At 33.0% G+C, this 17,003-nt stretch overlaps 2 protein-coding genes across 2 annotated transcripts; one reads left to right on the top strand and one right to left on the bottom strand.

The window, feature by feature from the left end:
* Nucleotides 1-4,012: 4,012 nt before the first annotated feature.
* Nucleotides 4,013-8,401, top strand: LOC143631262 (transcription factor PIF3-like). The gene is made up of 8 exons (XM_077100081.1): nt 4,013-4,190; nt 4,542-4,679; nt 4,780-5,518; nt 5,600-5,704; nt 5,959-6,024; nt 6,177-6,242; nt 6,750-7,121; nt 8,324-8,401. Exons 2-8 carry the CDS (start codon nt 4,561-4,563, stop codon nt 8,384-8,386), a joined length of 1,530 nt encoding a protein of 509 aa, XP_076956196.1. The 5' UTR covers nt 4,013-4,190; nt 4,542-4,560; the 3' UTR covers nt 8,387-8,401.
* Nucleotides 8,402-14,792: 6,391 nt separating this feature from the next.
* Nucleotides 14,793-16,364, bottom strand: LOC143631253 (uncharacterized). The gene has a single exon (XM_077100073.1). It carries the CDS (start codon nt 16,017-16,019, stop codon nt 15,120-15,122), a length of 900 nt encoding a protein of 299 aa, XP_076956188.1. The 5' UTR covers nt 16,020-16,364; the 3' UTR covers nt 14,793-15,119.
* Between the last annotated feature and the right edge of the window lie 639 nt (nt 16,365-17,003).

The following is a 17,003-nucleotide window of genomic DNA, read 5'->3' as shown; positions in this document are numbered from 1 at the left end:
TTTTCAACATTTGACCAAAAACCAATTTGGGTTATTAACATATATTCAAAAACCCGGTAAGTTGACATTTGTACTTCTATTTGAATGATTTTATTTTATTTTTTAAATTATTATAACTAATTATAAGTGTATTTTTAATTTAAATGTTTGGCATGTTTTGACTATTTATCTAACTATTTGTTAGTAAAAAGTGTGTTTGGAAAATGTGAGAAATTATTCGATATTAGATTAAAAACATTTAGTTTTTTTATTTGTATATATATGGTGATAAACTAATAATTGAAATATTACTTATTAGTCAATATCAATTCACGCAAACAATTTAGTCAATTACAATCTTAACTTTCATTTTTCATTATCAAAGGTATTCTAACCCACATAATTATTATAAACAAATTTTTCACTAAACAGTTGTGAATTTTAGTTTATTTACAATTTACCGGCCAAATGACCATATGCAAGAAATACATTCCTTTATCAAAAGAACTTAAATTTTGGACCATCTCAAATCTCCATAGCGTGCAACACTAGCAGACAAAACAACATAGAAAATGACTAAAAACCAAAATACTATGAACCACAAACCACAACTAAAACAAAAAAACTGAAAGCGACTTGGGTTGGGTTAATTGAGTTGGAATTTATACGATTTTTGTTTCGCTATTTGGAACACCGGTCGAGAATAATAAATTAGCATGGTGAATTGATGTAAGATAAGTGGGACCCACTTGGATTGCACCACATCCATTTCTAGTTGTAAACCAGGTCCACGTGGCAAGAGACCATGCCTAATAATATGGCGCGGTGGCCCCAAAACTTTGTCGAATCCAAAAATCTGGCAAGTGCGTCGTGACCAAGCAGTATGCCACGTGTCCTCATCTCCATCCACCAAGGTCTAAGTTTCGTCTAAAAAGGAAAAAGATTTAAAGAAAAGAAAAACTATTTGATACTATTAAATTATTAATCCTTCTTATTTGTTTTTTATGTTGTTTTTTTCTTGGTTTTAAACCTATGCACATTATATGAATTCAACTATACAAATACATTGAATTAGAATATATCTTTTTCATGGAAATGTCACATAGTCAATTTGGAATATTATATATGAAAATACATTTTTCGAGTTTTGTCTTTCATAAAAAAAAATAAAATAAAATAGGTAGAAAAAAGGGAAAAAAAATGAAAATGGTTATGATTTGGTGATGATAGTTGCCATGTTCCAAAATTGAAACAGATGTTTGATAATTAGTGGTAAAAAAAACTATTATAGTGATTCAAGTTATGAGTTATTAACTGGTTAATTTATTCTAGTGATTTGATTAATGATATTCTAAGTTTCATTTTTGTTACCAATGACAACCATATATATTACGGATAAATAACTTCATCTCCCACCAATGAAAATTTTAATGATTTTTACTGCGAAGTACGATAGTAAATGTTTTCTCTAGAAAGGATAAAGTTTAAAAGAAAATAAAACTATTTAATTTTTGTGTAAATTTGTTGATATTATATGAATTCATTTACGCATACATTGAATTAGGAAAAAAGAATAAAGTTTAAAAGAAAATAAATTATATTTAATTTTTATTTAAATTTAGTTATATTATATGAATTCATTTACATATACATTGAATTAGAATATTTCTTTTTCATGATAGTGTCACATAGTCTAAAATTATAAATGCAAAATCTAGGAATACTTAATACGAAAAATAAAAGTTAGTGATTATAGTCGTGTCGTGTCCCAAATTACGGGGGTACTATATTAACATATTAAATAATATTGAAAATGATATGGATTTAGTGATTATGAGTACTGTATTAGCATATCGAATGTCAATAGTTCTGAATATTATTAATCAATATAGATTTAGAATATGTGTTATTGCATGTAATAATCCTTAATAGAAATTTGAGTGTCTATAGATGATCGTATGAATAAATTTTCTTGTGAACAAAAGCATATCATAGTTTTCATTCAATTGATCCAACAATATATATATTTTTATGTAACGATTTTATAATTAATTGAAGAGTTTATGATAGAAAGTTAGAAACTAATAGAGTTTAAGAAAAAAAAGTTAATAAGTTAATTTTGCCTCCTTATAACTTTTCGTTAAGTTAATAAGTTACAAAAGTGTAACTTATGGAACTTTTCCTCTCACAATATAAGCAATCCCAAACACCTTATTACTTTTCAAAAAGTTTATAAGTTATAAGTTGGTGAAAATAAGCAATCCTAAACACCCGGGTAACGACAAAATTGTCTTGGTGAGCACTTTCTTTTCCACTTCAAACCAAAAGTTACAATTGACACAAATAGAATCTGAATAAAGTTTTATGGTTATTGTGATTTGAAATTCCCAACAGAACAAATAAATAATAATACCAAACAACAAAAGATATTTTTTTTAGTATTTACAGATTTTATCAAAATTTGATTATCAATATTTATAACAATTCAAAAAAAAAGGGAACTTATCAAGAAATGAATAAACATAAGTATAAGATTTTGTATAAAGAAAAATTGTTATATATAATTCATATAACAAATGTAATTATGAAGTTTAAAAATTTGATAGTAAATTATTATTTACAATAGGAAAATTAAAAAATAAAAGTCTTTAAAAGTAGATTTTAAAATACATTGAATTGAATATTGATTTAATTTGAAATTGATTAAGAATTAAATAATTAACATACAAGGGTTTGTCAAGGTTAACTTGATCCCTTCCAACTTTCGCCACATGTCTCATCGGCAAGAGCATGAATCCCATGGATCTCACTAATGAGTTTGGGATTGTCATAGTTTAAATCCGATACACAATATATGTGTTGGTCTTCGATTGTTGCAAACCAGAAATACATTTATGTTGGAATTTGATCCTCATGTTTGAAAGTTCTAGTCACAAAGTATTACAATTAACAACTATGTTTTACAAAATCATCCAAGGAATGAGTCAAATTTACATATTTGTAGTATTTTGGTGAAAATATATTCCATAGCTCTTGAAAATCACCAAATTGTACTTTTAAGAAACAAGATACATTATATATCATTTTCAGCTCAAATAATTCTATTTTATCGAAATAATAAATATCCTTAGCTCACAATTGATACGTTTAAATAAATATACAAGTCATGAAAAATACAATTACTTCATTTAATCAAAAACCAAGTATATTATATTTACTTGTACAAGTTGGTATTTAATAATTTCTAGCACATGAATTTTTAGCAAGTGTTCAAAACTTCAAATCTGTTCATATCCCATGTCACGTATGCATATAAAACTAACAGTGTATTAAATAGGTGCATAAAACATACACATGGCATTTCCAACATGTAAAATTTAGTATTGCAATACAACTAAGATATAACATTATTCTCAAGTGAGTTTGTTGACTTACGACTTATATGCACTATATAACATTCAATATCATGTCATCTATCATCGAATAGCAACATTAACAATATAAAAACAAAATTTTCAACTGAAAATACACCCATAATGAATAAACACAATCTTCCTAAGATCTAACGTTCTGTTTGAACAGGACATTAGCATTCAATTTCACGCTTTCATCTAGTATAAAGTTAACGGTACTAAAGCAAAATTCTTAAATGAAAACAAACTCAAATACGACAATCACAATGTTCCTAACTTCATCGTCAACAAGAGGTTCTTTCACCTTTACATGACCTCACGTTTAGCTGGTGAAGAAGCGTGACAGCTGTCGAACCTTGTCGATTTCAAATACGAAAGTCGGTTCACACAAACTAGAGGCCATTTCAGACTCGTAATCATTTTCATAGATATCGATGGTTAGGGAGAGGGAGAGGGGGTTGTGGGCCCACACATAGATACTCTAAAGATTAAGAAGAAAAAAACAAAATTGTGAAAATTTTTTGGAAACTTTATATAAAGGTTACAAATAAGGAATGGATGCAACAATTGTGTTGCAACTTAATTGTGTGACTCTTCTCTTTATTATTATTATTCCTCCATTTTCCACAAATTCTTTCTACTCAAAACTCCAATACCCCATTTTTCAAGAAATTAATTAACACCCAACCCGACCCGGAAAACAACCGGGTCTTCAAGACCATAACTTCATTTCCATCACAACCCCTGAAATTGTGAAGACATACATTATCTTTATTTGGGGATTTTTGTTTTACAGAGGTTGGTTTCTTTATTCATTAATCAATATATAATTTAATAGTTTCATGGTTGGATTTGTTGTGGGCCTGTTTACTTATGTTTGACTAATGACTGATGATTAGAATAAGCTTAATTAGATTGAGTTTCAGCTTTAGGGCAACATTAAAGAATTGGTTTGACTCTTAAAGTGTTAATACTAGGATTATTATTATACTTATTATTATTATTGTTTATATATTTATGGCTGCTCCAGATAATATTTTGTCAGATAAAGACATTACAATATAGGAAGAAATCATATAATGATATAAAAATTGTCAATACAGACATGTATGGACACGGATAAAATAATTTATACTTGTCAGGAAGCAGATTTGAAGGCTATCTGTGTATGAGTACTGAGAGAAATCTTGCTAATTTTGATCCAAAGATGCCACTTTCAGAGTTGTATGCATCTGTTGATGAAAAGAATGAATCATCCCAACAAAAACCAAATGATATTTCATATATGTAAGTTTCTTGATTTCTATTTATTTACTTTTTTTTTAATAAAGTTGTAATCTTTATTGAGTTTATGTTCATGGGTGCGTTGGTTCTTTGATAATCGCAGACCGAACAATGAGTTTGTAGAGTTAATATGGGAAAAAGGTCAGGTCTTGACGCAAGGTCAGTCAAGTAAAGCTAAAAAGACACCAGTTTCAAGTAACTTTCAGTTTCAAACATCAAGAATTCAAGAAAAAGATGGGATTTTGGATGTGATTGGATCAAATCAAGATGATGATATAGTACCTTGGTTGAATTATCCACTTGATGATTATTGCTCCGATCTGTTACCCGAGTTATCCGGTGTCACTGCTCACGAACCCGCCATGCATAATAACCTGAATGTAATCGAAAAGAAAGTTAATAAAGATCCAGGTTCAAGAACCAGCCACTTGTTTTCATTTTCAGATCCAACGGTCAGATCAGGAGTTTCAGATATAGGAAATAATAGTGTTAGAAGTAAACCCGTGTTGAATTTTTCTCATTTTTCTAGACCGGCTGCTAAAGTTATGGCTAAGTCTAATGCTCAGAAAGAAATTGGTCAACCGAGTTCGGATGTGGTCAAAATAGGGTCAAACCCGTCTGCAAGTAAGCCAGTAGACGAGCCCGTGCCGCCACCTTGTGTTGACTTTAACAAGTCAACCAATGATGTGAATGGAGGTAAAGAAACTGTAAAGTGTAATGAGCCAATTGGTGCAGCTTCTTCTGTTTGCTCGGGTAATAGTGTTGACCGAGCGTCGAATGATTTGACCAAAAATTATAAGAGAAGATCGCGTGATATGGAAGATTTTGAATGTCAAAGTCAAGTATGTTGAAAGCATATTTTTAATTTTTTTATATGTTATTTTATTGTTAAGTTTATTGATTATAAATAGTGTTTTTACTAGGATGATGAAGAAGAATCTTTGGGCACTAAAACCGCACGCGCTTCTCGCAGTGGTTCAGGTTCTAAGCGAAGCCGAGCTGCTGAGGTTCATAACTTATCTGAAAGGGTGAGCAAATTCCTATAATTCTTCCTAAACTGCAATATTTTTACTATAAATAACTATTATGATAATCATGGTTAAAAGTTTAAAACTAGAATGTCTACTTGTTTTACCTGCTTGACTTGTTCCATTTTAGTTAATTTTTTGTTTGACTGGTCAAACACACGTCCCAAATCAAACTATTCATAAGTAAACGGGTATAAATTATTACTTTCATTTTGAAAAATGTATCAATAATTGTTTTTTAAATGTTGAAACAGAGGCGAAGAGATAGGATAAACGAAAAGATGCGTGAACTACAAGAACTCATACCAAATTGCAACAAGGTACACAACGTAATTATTAATTACATTTTATCCGATACAATTGGTTAAAGCAGGCTATTTGTGGGGTCCAGTGAGTTTACCTGTAATGGGTTCCCATGATCACCATTTTTTTATGGTGTTTTAAAACTGAATCTTGGTTTTTGAATTACAAGGTGGATAAAGCATCAATGCTTGATGAGGCGATTGAGTATTTAAAGACACTTCAACTTCAAGTACAGGTACAATGTTCAAACTTTCTCTAAACTTTATATGGCTAATAAAAGCTAACATTCTTTCTGAATATAATTTGGCATATAAAAGTCTTTGTACATGTAAACAAAAGAAAAAAAAGGTTCCTCAATCCGATTTTGCTATATTAATGTCCCTACACTTGTCTAGAATGCATGTACTTGCGAAAAGTATTTAAAATCGTGACATCTTACCTCTTAAATTTGCCAAAATTTGATGAAGTGACATTAAAGAGTAACGAGTCATTATTTTAAATATTATTATTTGTAAATACTTTTACATGTACATGCATTAGAGACAAGTGTAGGGATTGTTCAGATAACAAACTAGCTTGATGGACTTTTTCGTGTGTTTTTGACATGAATTTTATATGCCAAAATTATGTTGACTGAGTTTTCGTTGAAAGATGAGGAAATATGTTGGATTTTAATGATATTCATCATACGCTTTAAATTTTGTTTAAATTATTTATTGATTTACTTTTACAACCATTGCAGATTATGTCAATGGGAGCTGGATTATGCATGCCGTCAATGATGTTCCAGACCGGAATGCAACAAATGCATCCTCCTCATTTCTCCCCCATGGGCAATATTGGAATGGGAATGAATTACGGAATGGGAATGGGAATGAATTATGGAATGGGAATGGAGATGAATGGGAGCCCGCATATGTTCCCGTTTTCTTCTACGCAAGGGTCACGACACACGGTCCCTTCACCGTCTGTATACGGGCATCCGAGTCAAGGTATGCCCATGTTACCTCAACCGCCTATGCCCGGGATACCTTATTATCCTAATGTTCGACAAGTCAATGTTCCAGATGTGGGTCCTGGCTCCAATGATCCAATGACGCATATATCTAGTGAGGTACTACTTATTTACAGTCTTATGTAGTTAATTGTACTTGTTGACATTCACATTACCCGATCTTAAACTCACCTCAAACACCAACTTGTAATTTCAAATTTTATGTTTTCAATAGTTTCAAGTTTTTAACAGCTTCAACATACCGGTTATATATATATATATATAGGGTAAGGATCCTAAGAGAACCCTTTGCAAATTGAGAACTTTGAGAACCATTTTGGACCACTAAAAACACCTTTGAAAAAAATATTTAAAAAAATCATAAAACAAAAAATAACAAAAATTTTAAAAAAGTAAAAAAACCAAAATTCTTATATTTCATTCCGGTTTCATTAAAAAAAATAAAAATAATAAAAAAACGTCGTATTATACACATATGTATAATTTTATTTAATCTTTAGTTACGTAATATACACATATGTACAGTGTCATTTATCTTAAATTATACACATGTGTATAAAAAAATCATGTAAATGTACATATATGTATATATTATACATATGTGTATATAATTTGGCTAAACCGAGGGTTTTTTTTATGAAACCGGGATGTTAAAATAAGAATTTTGGTTTTTTTACTTTTTTCATTTTTGTGTTTTATTTTATTTTATGATTTATTTTATTTTTGGGTTTTTTGTGGTAAAAAATGGTTCTCATGGTTCTCAATTTCAAAAAAGTTCTCTCATGATCCTGATCATATATATATATAGTTTCGATGCGTGCACATGGGCATGAAATTGATTTTCTGGTAATTGGACTTGTATCACCTAATACCATACCTGTTTCAAACCCGTGAAACTATTACATTCAATCCCATGTCTGTCTTGGATATTTCTGGTTTTCCTCCCATCCCTAAAAAATACGGTGTAAATGAGTCGAGCCCGAGCTCAGCTCGGCTCTTTTAACTTATGAGGGCTTGAGCTCAGCTCGTTTCTAGCTCTATTTCTAAAGCTCAAGCTTGGCTCGTTAATAGTTTTGAATCTCGAGGGCGGCTCGGCTTGGCTCTTTAATTATTTATTAATTATAAACTTTATATATAAAATATTATATAATTAGTTATTTTTATCTTAATTTTATGTATAATGGTATATACTATGTAGATATATATTTAACTAAATATACAATTTATACCAAGTAGGCTCTGTGTACCATTCTATAATATTATTATTCATGAAATTAATAAAAATCCATCATCAATGCCAGTCTCAAGATGCTAACAAGAGCCTCAACCAGTCAACTTCTGCCGACACAAAAGATCAACTTTAAGAAGGTGGAGGCGGTAAGTTAGCTAGTCTCTATATAATTTGTGTTATAAGCATTAGTTTAACTTTTTAAAGTTGATTTAATTGTGATTGTTTTGATAAATGTAGGTGTTGTAAAACCTTTTGTATTGAAGAAACCATGACTACATAAAGAGCCGGAAAGTGTTGACTTTCTTGCATTGACTAATATGGAAGCATCAACATTCATTACTATCCGCATGGTGATTACCGTCTCGGGATGAGATGTATTTGGTCATTTTCAGTTGTGAATCATCCCATGACAGTAATTATTTGGTGTTAGTACAGTTGAAAGGGTCTCTTATAAAGTATTAATGTGATAACAAACTGCAAATTTAATGTAACAGTAATTGTATTTTTCATGCCTTGCCTCTTGTATGTTTCACAATGTTTGTGCTTATATTCGGACCGAAAACCACCAACATAACTGGTCTGCTTGAGTGTACATGAGTAGTTCATTTGGGCCGGCTAGTTATTACGTTTAATATTGATTGTTTTACATGTAAATTTTAAATACTATTTTATGAAATAAAATCTAAAATGTTATTTATTTATTTAAAAAAATTATTTTGCATTATACCAAATTAAATTTCATTTTCATCACTTAAATTTAAATAACAGATTTTAAGATTTCGTTTAAGATTAAAGTTTTTCAATTCTATAAGGACAAGTATGCAAGCATCCTTACGGGGTTGGTGTGTCTAGCGGGTATAATATTCAGGGGAGGCTCGGAGGGTGTGCGAGCCGCACCATCGACCGGGGTACATAAGGTTCGGGGGCACAAAGTTCTTTATACGGACATATTACATATATATGTTTTTTTGTGTTAAATATAAGGTTATTAGCAATGATTTATGAGATAACTGCATGCTCGGAATTGTTTCTGCTTATAATAAACCGGTCGATAAAAGTTGTATCCATGTATGCTAGCGAATAAATTTTTTTTGTTAAGGCATACGCCTTTTTATTTTTGCTCGGCCGAGGTATTTAAACTCTCGGAGACGGCCCTGCGGGTATTGTCATGGAACAACACGCCAGTCTGGTGCCTCAAATTCCCACCGTGCGTGGAGCGATTAGCAATTGTTAAAAATCTTTTTGCTAACATTCCAATATGAAGTTTACTGAAATGCTATTGTACGTATTTAAGATAAAAGTATTTTTTTGGTCTCGTAAATGGATTTCAAACGAGTTTGGATCAACAACTTTGATGCAACACATTTACGCTCTTTAACTACCTGCGACGAAGACTAGATATTTCATTTTTCATTGTATTAGTAATTGTGTTAAAACTACTAAATACAAATTTGTAAGGTAATTGTTTTAAGATTATTTATATTATCTGTATTATAGTAAAAGAAAGGGGTAAAGAGCAGGCAACATAGAAGAAAGCTCCCTCAGTCACTGTAAATGCACAGATTCTTCAAAATGCACTATTATAACTCTTGGGACAAATTTCTTTATAGATATGTTGGTAAAAATATATAAAATACGTACTCAATATAATTGTTTTTCTATGGTCACATGTAGGTAGAATCGAAGCGTATGCTTTGAGACTATTTGAAATTGAAGGTTGTTCGAATTAGCTTTTGAAATATTTTTCCATGTAAAGCTTTTTGCTTGCTATTCACACAATTAATCATAATGTGGTTTTACAACTAATCATAAAGATATTGGTTTTGATATGTTTGTAAAATGATTATGGACATTGGAAAGGACTGCACGGATTATAATACTATATAGCATGCATGAACAATATCCAAGAACGAAATATGAGCTAGCTAGGATGATTACTTTGCAACGTGGAAAGGTATTCTCCATGCAACCTAGCTAGTCAGTTGTAATTAATACGTACAGTTATATTCATTTGGTGTCTATGGAAATCAAGATTAGATTTCACAAGACCCCAAAAGATGTTCAGCGGATTCCTCTTGTAATTAAGCCGCACAAGGACAAAAGGAGCATCAAGTTGAGTGAGTTGTGTGTTACGTTTCGATATAGCCACCCGTGCATGTTGGGATCCTTTCCAAAACAGCCTGCCAATTAAAAATACCGGGTTCGTGTATAGTGTTCCCCAAGTTCAGGTTGCCATGGTCGAGAGCATAGCGAAAGGATCTAACTAACCGAGAAGTGCCATTTTCTTCATCCAAATCCCATCTCCGTTTGTCACACATAACAGAAGTACTTCAAAGTGGTTCGTCGGCAACAAAACAATCGATCCATAGTCTAGTTCCAAATCCATCTCCGACATAAACATGAATCAAGTGGTTCATGTTCAAGTTATGAGATTTTATATAGTTAATATAAGAATGCTCCCCAACACTGATTTGATCAATGCTAAACAACCTCCTATATATGGATAAGTTTCTGGCTTTCCATATATATAGTTAATAGATCATTTTTCAAAAGTATCGATCACCGGCCCCTAATTGTAAACTCGGTTCATATTATAAACACCAATCGATAAACCTAGATATGTTAATGGGAAGCTTACACATCAATATCTTTGCAAATCAAAAACAATAAAAATAAATCATAGGCCCCAATAACTTAACGTAAATACATATATAAAAAAAATCATAGTAAAGCGATCGACAAGTCGATAAATGTAATAACGATAAAAAAAGCAATACCATTGTAGCATAATTATATGTTTTTTTAATTTTGATTTATATTATTTTTTTTTTAAATTATAAAGATTTTATTTCTACTGATGAAACATAGATATTACATCAATATAGCAGGTAGGCGGGCAACAAGCTGCGCCGCCACCCCTTTCTGAATTGCAAACCCTAACCTGCTAAAGACATACCCCTGCCCCTTTGGAGTCGACACATTGCTATGCACAACCTTTTGGACCCTGGTTAGAAAACGGATAGCTTCCGGTGCCAAGGAGCCAAATGTATCAAAAGCCAGAGGGACAAAAACATGTTGGTTCTCTTCGCAGGCTTTAGCATGTTTCTCCACCTTCTTCGTTTCAGCCCTTTTTATTGCTTGCCCGGCTACAAACCCATTATCCCTCAAACCAGCTAAGGGAGATACCCCTGTGAGGTCAACACAAGCGTGTTTTCCCCCGGCCCAACCAAAGACGAGCAAATCTGCCGGTCGTAGAGTGGATCTCCCTTCCGTGGGGTCTGTAAGGAAGTTTACGGGGGCTTCCTTTTTAGCTGATATCCCAGCTCGCCTTAAGATGTCCCAAAGAACGTCCCGCACCCAATCATGTCGGTATTTGAACCCAGGCATCTCCTTACAATGAACCGCATGCTCTCCGAATTTATCCAGGCAGGCCTTACGGCAGATCGGACATGTTTCGTCTTCGGGGTACATTGGGACCATCAAACGGTACTTAAGAATGGCCCTATACTCGACCGCAGACATGCTTTGGCCCAAGCCATCAATCGGGATAACGGTCAGAAAATCTTGGGCATGAGGACCTTGTAAGCATTCAAAAACCGCCTTCTGTCGGGGGGACAATCCAAAAACTTCTCCCAGGCTCTGAGCGATTTTTCCAAAAAGGGCATTCGCCAAAGTTTTTTGAGGCTTTGGTGGGGCGGTGTCCATATTAGAGAAACCGCCAATGTCAAAGTAAAATATATTATTTGGGCTATTTCACCACTTCAGATTTAAGCCAGTATACTTTTGACGGGCTGATACATAGTTTCAGACTTTCAGCTTAAAAAACTTTGAGCCCCTTTAGGTTATAGGCCCTATGCAGCTGTTTAGCCTGTATAGGCCCAAAACCGACCCTTGATCCCATTTCCTGTCATAGTGTTTTCTTTTTAATATTTATTTCCCTATAAATTATCTCACGTGTCTACGTGTCAACATATAATTGGTTTCTTAAATTCAAGGATGAATAGTAAATCGCTATATTTGGGGGTTGAATTTAACTTTCTCCAAAATTATTGGGACGTGGCATAGACTATTCACTATAGAGATGGGAATGGAATGAAGTGGCGTTTTGAAGTAATTTTCTTTTAACTTAAAAGATGAGGATATTGTCATCCAATACTATGATTACTAAATGTTATCAAACACACACTTGATGTTTACGTACACCGGGAGAGTTTATGATCATCAATCATCCGCAAATGCCAAAAACATTTTACTTTTATATTCTCACACAAACTTTATCAGCATGTTTACGGAATGTTCCAATATGCATTATCCCATTACATTGGCCGGATATCATAGTACAACCCCCCGTGGTGATTAAATTTTATTGGGATGTTATTTATATTGTGTTACTAACAAGGTTGTTTGTTTAAAATGATAGAACCAATAATATGGTTGTTTGCTTCTATTTTGATTGTATATTTAAAAGTGTAAATATATTATTTTTTATACAAATTCTAATATCTAAATCATTTAGTACCTAATCAAATTTCGAAACTTCTAAATTTTTATTAATTGATACTATACTAACATCTCGATTATGTCATCAATTATTGAAGGGTGCAACTAGCCTTACAGTCCAAGGACATAGCGTCATGTTAAAACTTGAAATTTTTAAGGTCTCAAGTATGATACACTGATACCTGATTTAAAAGAAAGAGGAGGGGGGGGGGGGTCTCGTAATGGTGAGTTTCCTTCTTAATTGTGCTTCTAGGTAAGTCAAATCTAGAGTATCAAAATCAGTATAGCCGCGTGACATCTCCTGTTAGAAAGGCTCACTCGGATATTACATATATTGTTTAAAAAAAGTTACTGTTGGATACGCAATTTCAAAAGACGCATAAACTTGTGAAACAAAATTCAAATTAACATCAAATCACCTTATTCAATTTTTATTTTTTCCTTCTCTAAGGCTATATGTAGTGAGCGCCGGTTAGGGGCGATTTTGGGCGACAAAGGGCGCAAACACCGCCCCCTGGGCGATATTTGGGCGATTTGAGACGGGGGCGGGATGAACTTATCGCCTGGAAGAAGAAGAAGAAGTTTATTATTATTATATTATATATTATTATTATATTACTATTGTGTATATATGTATATGTATATGTATATGTATATGTGTTGTGTGTGTGTATATATATATGTATATGTATATGTATATATGTTGTGTGTGATATATATATGTATGTATGTATATGTATATATGTTGTGTGTGTGTATATATATGTATATGCAAAATGAATCCTAGAAACAACCCGAACCAACCGAACCACCCATTCTCTCCTTTCGGTCAACACCATGGTTAGCAAAACCAACCGAACGTGAACTTACAATGGAACCCGATGAACCTAAACCAACCGAGCTATCCGTTTCAGTTTCCCGACCCGAACCTAAACATGTTCGCCAACCGAGCTATATGTTTTTTTTATATTTTTAGTTGTGCATTTTGTTTTTTTGTATTTCTTTTTAATTTTAATGCATTTTTATTTAATTATTTGAATAAATTGGTTTTTATTTAATTAGTTTAATTATAAAAAGAAAATAATAAAAAAAGACATTGTGGCCCAACTTGTAACCCCTACATCATTACACCCCAAAAACAAATTTGCACTCCATACTAACTGGGCGTCACGTGTCACAATTCGCCCCCAATTGTAGCCCCTCCACTACACATGGCCTAAAGGTGGTGTGGTCCCTAACTTCCATAAAAAATTTTTTATTAAATGCTATTAATAGTTTTCTATAATAAGAAAAATTAAATTTATTAAATATTACCAAAATACACAATATAAAATGCATTTCAATGATATAATAAGATTAACAATGAAAAAACATAAAACAATATTAAAACTAAATCCATTTCCAACGACTCGAGATTTCCACCATCAAATCTCGCATATCTTCATCGATACATTGGTGAATGTTAATATTTCTTAACATATTCTTCCGCTTCGATTTCGTTTGGTAGAAAACACTATCCGTTGCTCCTTACACAACATAATCGAAGACTCGTCTAAATAACTATCCGATCTTTGTTGGTTTTAGGTGTCTTGGTCTTCATAAAAACATGTACACAATCCTTTGCCTTCGCCACTTCTTCTTGATAGTTCCATGCCCTTGGCCTTCTGCTACTCGATTCAGGATCGAGATATCCTTATTCCATGTTGTGAACTTTTTAGAGAGAAATACATGAAAAATATATGTAAAAAATGGTTGAAAAGATTGGTACTTATAATAGTTTAATAAGGAGATGTTTGGGTTTCCTTATTTTACCTCATAATTTTTTGTCAAAAATTAATAACTCAGAATATCCTGATTTATTAATTTGTAACTCACAATATTCCGACTTATCAAACAACTTAAGTTAAAAAGGAGCCTAAGTAAGTAATCTCGAACACCTCCTAACATATTTAAACTATTTCTGTATTTTTTTAAATAGCATTGTGAAACGCGAGTACACAAAGCCGCAAGGCTTTTCCATTTTCCCAATACCGCATAGGGGACATCGTTCCCCTCGATGAGTTTCCGTCACATTATCAACCTTTTCCTGATCCCAACTCGACACCCACTACCCTTACATTATAAGTCAGTGAAAGCAAAATTCAAGGAGTTAAAAAATAAAGTTATAGCTCTAAATCAGTAACAAATCTAATCTTTTATGTTCATATTGCTACAAACAAACTATTCATATGTTAACAAAAGAATTTTTTGCAGATAATCAGTATATAGAATAAAAACCAAGATTGCAAAGATTGCATATAATGTGGTTGTATAAAACTTAACACAAAATCCATAAACAAAAGATTGAAACAAATCAAATTCTCAACCTATTCATTCTTCCAAGCATAAAGTGTCAAACAAAAACTAGACCAACTCTGCGAACTCGACCACGTAGCCATGGACCGATCACCCCCAAACGCGCCACTTTTCTCAAAACCCGAACACGTTTGAAACATGAAAACCGCGCTCCCAGTCGAGGACCCAAACAACCAATTATGCACATCCCAATACACCTCAACAGGAAACCCATCAACCGAAATAGTGCAATTCCCCCTAAACTTCCACACCAAATGTTGCACTTGCATCACTACCTTCGAGTCAACTCGAACCACGAGCCGAGGGTTATCACTATCCGTAACCCTCGGCTCGCAGACATCACACTCGATCCTAACGTCATGGATCGGACCGTTATCCTTAAACTGAACCTTAGTACCAAACACATTCTTCCCAAAAACATGTTCTCTTTTCAACAACCTCATTGAACTCGAACAACATTTTGTCTTCTTCATAATATCTTTCCTCAGATCCCCAATTAACAAAACAAGCTCTTCCTTAAACACAAGACCCACATAGAACCCGTCAACGGGTTCCTGGCCGGATCCGAACCGGGCATTAGTAAGATCCCAAAACAGATCAATTGTGACGAAATCAAGTTCAAGTTTCTTGGAACCTTTTCTTTTGGAGAAGATTGAAGGCTTGACATCGGTTCTTGAGAGAGTTTTATGTGACAGATCTTCAATTTCGACAGTAAAGCAATGACCCACAAGATTCTTGCTCCAAGTGACGATTATTAATCTTGACTTGCCAAGTATTTTGGTCTGGTAAACATTAGTGACGAGGTTTTGGGCTTTAGCGACGGTTGTTGTTGTTAATGATAATGCACTTGTGCATGATGCATCTGCTACTTGAACTCCGTTTTCACCGAAACAAGAAGGAAAATCTTTCATTTTTTTGGGGATTTTGTGAAGGAAATCTAGGAATGGATTTTAAAACAATTTGGAGACAATGGAATTGGGAAAAGAATAAAATAATAATATTATGATGATAATAATAAAAGCTTTTGTCAGAGGAAATGAAATGAGAATGGAGTGGGGTGAGTTTCTTTCTTTCGTGTATGTCACGTCCTGTTTCCGACTTTTAAAACCTGGTCGTGACAACCCACAAATTCGCTGGCTGGTCCCAATGCTTTTCATATGGAATAAAAAGTGTGTGTGGTGAGCTACTATATTTGAATCATTGTGTTCTTTTCTAGTTGTGACATGAATAGTGTTAATGGTTTGGTTTTGAATTGTGAAACTTTTTTTAATTTTTTTTATTGTCTATTGGTTGGTTTAGTCGTGTTGAAACCTTATCTTGGGCTTTTGTTTATTTTAAATTGCTCACATTTCAGAGTAGTACTTGGACCTTGTCTATAGCTTAGTTATGGGTAGCATTTTAGTAGGCAAGATTTTTGTTATTGGAATGTTATTATTGGAATATACGTTTTATATTTATCAAGTTTATAAATTTGTAATCATACAACAATTATGCAAATGTTTGATAAATTGCTAGAGTATTGTTGAGTAGCAAATGTTGTTTCAGAAATTTGTTGGCTTTGAAACTTTTAACGCAGCAAAAACACTTGCCAACTACTGCCACTCTAGTTTACCGTGACAATGTTAACGCGATATATTTTTCTGGCAATCCAATATGCACATCGCGAACAAAGCATATTGAAATGAATATTCATGGCTTTCGAGAAAAGGTCACTTATGGTCCGGTTTGAGTGCTTCACGTGCCTTCTAGTCGTAACAATTACAGTTAGATGATTTCCATGGCCTACTCAACATCTGATCAATTTCCTTCTCGACTTCCGCACCGGGGGGGGGGGGGTATTATATTTATCTAGTACATATCTTAAAATTCAAAATAGTCATCCTATCCAAATCTAG

The sequence above is a fragment of the Bidens hawaiensis genome, unplaced genomic scaffold (genome assembly GCF_021521415.1).
Source record: "Bidens hawaiensis isolate Kalapana, Puna unplaced genomic scaffold, B.hawaiensis_p1.1 tig00000512_1, whole genome shotgun sequence".
Classification (NCBI taxonomy): domain Eukaryota; kingdom Viridiplantae; phylum Streptophyta; class Magnoliopsida; order Asterales; family Asteraceae; genus Bidens; species Bidens hawaiensis.
The sequence above is the reverse complement of the archived record's forward strand: the minus strand, read 5'-3'. Positions and strand labels throughout refer to the sequence as shown.